General features: G+C 40.6%; 1 protein-coding gene across 3 annotated transcripts in view; it reads left to right on the forward strand.

Moving 5' to 3' along the window:
- Positions 1 to 5,237, forward strand: part of SANBR (SANT and BTB domain regulator of CSR) — a 58,265-nt gene extending 53,028 nt beyond the window's left edge. For 2 of the 3 annotated variants that reach the window (XM_044289523.1, XM_044289522.1), the window contains exons 17-21: positions 1,136 to 1,161; positions 1,517 to 1,590; positions 3,289 to 3,377; positions 3,783 to 3,874; positions 5,065 to 5,237. In XM_044289523.1, the coding sequence (XP_044145458.1) occupies positions 1,136 to 1,161; positions 1,517 to 1,590; positions 3,289 to 3,377; positions 3,783 to 3,874; positions 5,065 to 5,101 (318 nt within the window). In that variant the 3' untranslated portion in view covers positions 5,102 to 5,237. The remainder of the gene's footprint in view (positions 1 to 1,135; positions 1,162 to 1,516; positions 1,591 to 3,288; positions 3,378 to 3,782; positions 3,875 to 5,064) is intronic. The other variant, XM_044289524.1, reaches the window with a different exon arrangement.
- The last annotated feature ends 763 nt before the right edge of the window (positions 5,238 to 6,000 follow it).

Consider the following 6,000-nt stretch of genomic DNA (forward strand, 5'->3'; position numbering starts at 1 on the left):
TGTCCTGTTGATTATATAGCACTAACATATTCTGCAGCTCAGTACTGGGATTGTCACCATTCAGTCACATCCTTTGAGATTGTCCAGCTTTTTCTACCGTTTTAAACTTTAGCCTGCTGTAAAAAAAATCAGCTTTCTGGCTCTCTTCTGTGGTCTTCCGATCTCCGCCCTGTAAGAGATGGGTCGCATGTGCATGGCCTCAGTGTTGACGTGTCCCCACTAAGCTTGTGACGTGGCCCTTGAGGACACGTCGGCACTGAAACTAGTCATTGGCTGCAGTGGCTCATGTCACCCTGTCCATCTGTAAGCGAAAGACCATTGAAAGGCGTCAGAACGGAGTGGCTGGGAGCAGGAGAGTATGGATTTTTCACAGGTACGGCATGCTGCGTTTGAAATTTAAAAAAAAAACTTTCATGCAGTTCACTAATTTTCCTGTCTCAGGAAGTAGGTACATAGATTGTTTGGAGAAATAGACTTCAGAAAAAAAATCGACATGTATTTGCCATGAAATCTGCAGCGGAAAGCCCTGCTGCAGATCTGCCTGTAGGTTTAACCCTATTCTATATGCAGCCAGCATGGATACCATGGCAATAATTTACTTGTTTATTCTTTTTTCATCCAACGCTGATTTCATATAATTCAACGTGTCAAAATTCTCATCAAGTAAATGCAGAGTAAGCATGTCTATAGAGGAAAAGTAATAAAAAACGTGTATTGTTTCAATTTCAGTAGTTGGTCAATGATTTCTATCAGGGATTGTGAGCACAAATCAAGAGTGAAGCCTACACAGAGGTTTTGACTCACAATCACTTATGGAAATCACTGACCAAATCAGTTAAGTAGAACTAGGCCTTATGGCCGTGTAATGTTTATCATGCCATCTGGGTACAACTGGATCTTTTGGCAGGATTAAGATCCTGATAATAAAGGTGCGTCTGAGATGTGGTAGCCCTGGTAGGTATAATGGTATAATAATGTTCGTGAGGACTGGGTTCAGTCTGTAATTGGGGTGTATTCTCATTGTCAGGTTTGTAATCCTTGTTGCGTGATTCGGACTAAGATCAGGTGTTGATCTGTTGATCCTTTAAATACAACCAATTACACAATGTATTAACCCTTTGTTTTTTCCTCTCAGCCATCTCGAGACTCTTCTCCATTTACGTAAGTATCTCATGACATCTGTCAACATTTAACTAAGGGCTCACGCACACGAACAAATTTTATTTCCGTGTCCGTTCCATCTTTTTGCGGACTGTATGCGGAACCATTCACTTTAATGGGTCTGCAAAAAAAACGGAAGTTACTCTGTGTGCAAAAAAATAGAACATGTCCTATTATTGTCCGCATTACGAACAAGGATAGTACTGTTCTATGAAGGGCCAGCTGTTCCGTTCTGTAAAATACGGAATGCACACAGATGTCATCCGTATTTTTTGCGGGTCCGTTTTTTGTGGACCACAAAATATACAGTCGTAAATTTTGATTTCCAAAGGTTTTGCTTTTTTTTTTTTTTTAGAGTGAGTACACAGAGAAGTAAATGGGACGCATCTCGCTCCTTGAGGTTTAACCAGGATGCTCAGAGAGAAGAAGGTGTGTAACTCTAAGTGCAACTGCTTAACCCCGAGAATGTCCTCATTATGTCCTTATGCCACTATTTTTTATTTAATCATCTTAAAGAGGTTTCTTGAAATCTGGGTGACATGCTGCTAGCCTCTCCACCAGACCTCCATTGAAATGTCACAAGATGATGGCAGTTATGTAACTACACAGAGGCAGAGGATCGGTGATGGGGTAGTTAGGCTTTAGTGACAATGAAAATTGTGTTTTTTCAAGTCTGTATTTTTAACTGCCATCCTGTACAGTAAAAGGGGTATATATTTTTTGACATATAAGATGCACCTAAGTTTTAGAGGAGAAAAATAAGAAAACATATTTTTTTTTCATTCGAACTCTGTTAATAAGAACCCCAATCAGACCTCAGATAAGACCCCCAATGTTAATAAGACCCCATTCAGATCTCAGCTGAGACCCCCAATGTGAATGACCCCCCAATTAGACCTCAGAGCAGAGCCAAAATGTAAATAAGACCTCCCATTCAGATCTCAGCTCCGACCCCCAATATAAAAAAAAACCATCCAGACTTCAGAGCAGACAAAAAAATAATCGACTTGCCTCTCCTGCTCCAGACGCCACAGTTTCTAACATCCAGCGTTCTTCCTACCGTGCTGCGACCAGACATTGTCACAGTCGACCCCATTCAGATCTCAGCTGAGACCTCCAATGTGAATGACCCCCCAATTAGACCTCAGATCAGAGCCCAAATGTAAATAAGACCCCCATTCAGATCTCAGCTCAGACTGCCAATGTGAATCATTCAGACCTCAGATAAGACCCCCATGCTTAGAGCAGACAAAAAAAAAATCAACTTACCTCTCCTGCTCCAGACGCCACCGCTTCTAACATCCAGCGTTCTTCCTACCGTGCTGTAACCAGACGTCGTCACAGAACGCAGAAGTCCTCACGCTTTGCACAGGTCACAGCACAGTGTGGGGGCCCTGCAGGAGACGACCAGGAAGCGGTGAGTACAGAGCCAGCACAGGGGGTGCTATATGCACTGCTCCCTGGTCTTACGGTACTAATGAGTGCTTCCATAATGGAAGTGCTCATTAATAGAAATGATTGATAAAAAAGAAAACGTCTGCACACCATTATACATACAAACAATAGAGATAAGAAATGGGGGTCATTCTTAATGAAAGTGGTATCATACCTACTATAAATGAGTCAATGAAAGCACATATTTGATCAAACGTGTGTTGGGCCCATCTCTCAGGCGTCAAGGTGGCTTCCGCAGATGGGTCCCTAACACTAATATACTGCCTCTCTTTCGACTTACCTAAGCCTGCAATATTCAGGGCAGTGGAGGAACAAGCTACATAAGTACTCTGCTCAGAAGTCCTAGGTAGATGGGCGTTGTTCAGTCTAAAAGAGGCACTACCCTCAATTAATACTACAAGAAAATTTAGACTAGAACATTTGTTCTAGTGTACATTTTCTTGTAGTGCTCATTAGTACCGTATTCACCCCATAAGATGCCCTGACATTGTATATAGATCTCAGAAATATCATAAATCGGTTATGCACATGATCTCCCTTAAAATACATGACGTCTAGTCATTGTGAAGTATGTGGGTGGATGGTCATTGTTGTCTTCATACATAATTAAGCAGATTTATCAATAGTTTGGATTTGTGCAATAAGAGTATTAATATCTTTCTTTTGCTGCAGATCAGAGAAGAATGACAGAAATTACAGGTCATTTGATAAAAATAAGACTCGGAGACCTGGATTGTATGAAGACCAAAGATGGGAAGGAAGTGAGTGCACCTGACCAACATGGTTGGTCTATATATAAAATATCATATGCTCTCTTATCCATCTGTTTAGCTTCAATCTGACCCAACCTGGGATTGTTGAAGGGGTTGTCAGTGGCTTTCTTATTGCGGACCTTTTCTTAGGCTAGGTCATCAATATCGGATCAGTAGGAGTCCGACCCCCACTACCCCTGCTGATCAGCTGTTTTGAGAAGCTCTGGTGTCCTGGAACCATGCACTGGAACAGCTCAGTTCATGGTGTAGTGGCCAGGTCACTGCAACTCTTATCCTAACGTTCTATGTCATCAATCTGATATCAATGACCTATATCTAATATCTAAGCACTGCACAACCCATTTAAACTAAATGAATTACACGGGATTCCACTGAAGGCCTCTCTTTCTTTAGCAGGCAGGTGGAATTTACTCCAGACTTGAAGCTCAGATCAAAGCCTCTGTCCAAACAAATACCCGGCAAAGTAACACAGAAAAGAACCCCAGGTACTATATAGGATTATCTTTCTACATGTGGAACGTGTACATATGATATACATACATGTTTTACTGTACTGATTATATGAGTCTCAAACCTCAGCCAATAATCTTCAGCGCAAAAGCTCTTGTATAATGGCATCCGATGATTTGCTCAAAAAACGATTATCCAATCAAATAACTTACATGAATTTGGCTGCGGCTAAGCCAAGCGCACAACTTTCACACTTATGTGACATTCTATTTAGCATGCAGTCATGTGAAAAAGTAAGGACACCCTTGTAAAGTAGTTTTTTTTAACACATGACTTTGATATTCATTTAAACAGGTTATTAAGATACAGGCAATGTAACTGGACAAAAAACACAAATTAACTTTTTCTAAAATGTATAAAAAAAATCATGGCTATGCCATAAGTAGCTCTGATAGCTGTTATTGCCCACTTTGGCAACCTACAAGTGGCATATACCGGTAATTGTCTACCAGTCTATTACTGGGAAACATTTTTTGATTGGGTCAATGGAGAAAGTTATCTCCGATCCCGGCAGTTGTGGCACAAGTGTGTGTTACAGCTGCACTCGCTCCATGATGTCATGGGTACACTGGGGAGTACTCATGAGATCCCAGTGACAGATACATCTACACCACAAAATTGATGCATGTGAATATACCACATTAACCCCTTGCTAACATCTGCCATACATGTACAGTGAAGGTGCACAGGGCTTAGGAACATAACCCGCTTCATATGTGACAGGTGCTGGCTTTGTTACAGAGCCACCTGCAGTGACCAGGATCAGAGATAACTCCGATCGTTACCACTGTCTATAAATACCACGTCACTAGAGCGGTTAGACAGAGGGAGCGATGTAATAGGAGATCAGTAAAATCATTATATGCTGCAATACAGAAGTATAGAAAAGAAAAAAATTACCAACACTGTTTCTCCCAACAAATTTAACAACCTTCGCCTCCCGAAAAAAAATAAGAATAAAAACAAGCACCGCAAAACACTAAAAAGTACAGCTCAACCCACAGAAAGCAAGCCGTCATACAATATGGCCGACGGAAAAATGAAAAAGTTATGGGCGTTAGAATATAGCGGCACAAAAATATTTTATAATATATCAATTCAGATACTTAATATAGACGTCTATGCCAGTATTATTCATTTAATCACTGTATGTGTTTTATTGCAGGTCTAAACCTCGTTTTGGAATTGGACGGCCAACATAAGTATAGGCTTTATACCTGTATGTATGCTTTAGGTAGTCATTAGCATTAATGATCTGTCCATGTGGACAGTGGATATTTATTAACACTTTTAATGTATGCTTGACATGTTTTTGCTGTTTGGAAACTGCTAGAATGAATTTGCTAATATCTTATTTAGCTTTATATGCTTTTTTTTTTTTTTTTTTTAATAAACGTATTTTAAACAAATACAAAGGAGTTTTCTTTTCTATACAAAGGTGCTTATTCCCATGTACTTGTGTGATCATCAAATGACTAGAGCAGGCATGCTGGGAGTTGTAGTTTTGCAACAGCTGGATGGCCGCAGGTTGAGCATCCCTGGACTAGACCATAATTAGTGAGTTGTTAAAAGGACCTAAGTCCATCAAGGTCTGCAGTTGATCCAGCGAAATCTAAATACAACGGCATTGACATTAGCCAGAAATTTTGAAACTTTGCCTCCGGATTCTTGCTGCCGATCAACACTCTACATTTGTATGGGGTTTATTATATCAATTGGGGTCATTATATCAATTAACTATGACTAAGGGATAGGTACATTGTTACTTCTTTTTCTATCTGTACTAATTCATCTATTTACTCCCCTATGGGGATTTGTCTCTACCTAGGGCTAATTTAGGGTCTGACAGGGCAGGCACAAGGACAGTGAAATCCCACTATCAGGGATTGTCCCTGGGCAGAGGCTTAGTTAGGGCGGGCATAGGGAGAGTTCCTTTTTTCTCCTCTGTCTCTGGTCATTTTTCTGGACCTCTGATTCTTGCCCTTGTCACTACCCTAACCAATTGCATCTTTATCCTGATATCAACACATTCAACTATTGGGTGTTTTTAGTGGATGCCACACGCCCATTTGTTTTTGGGCTATATTATTGCCCTTGTGTA

The sequence above is a fragment of the Bufo gargarizans genome, chromosome 4, assembly GCF_014858855.1.
Source record: "Bufo gargarizans isolate SCDJY-AF-19 chromosome 4, ASM1485885v1, whole genome shotgun sequence".
NCBI lineage: Eukaryota > Metazoa > Chordata > Amphibia > Anura > Bufonidae > Bufo > Bufo gargarizans.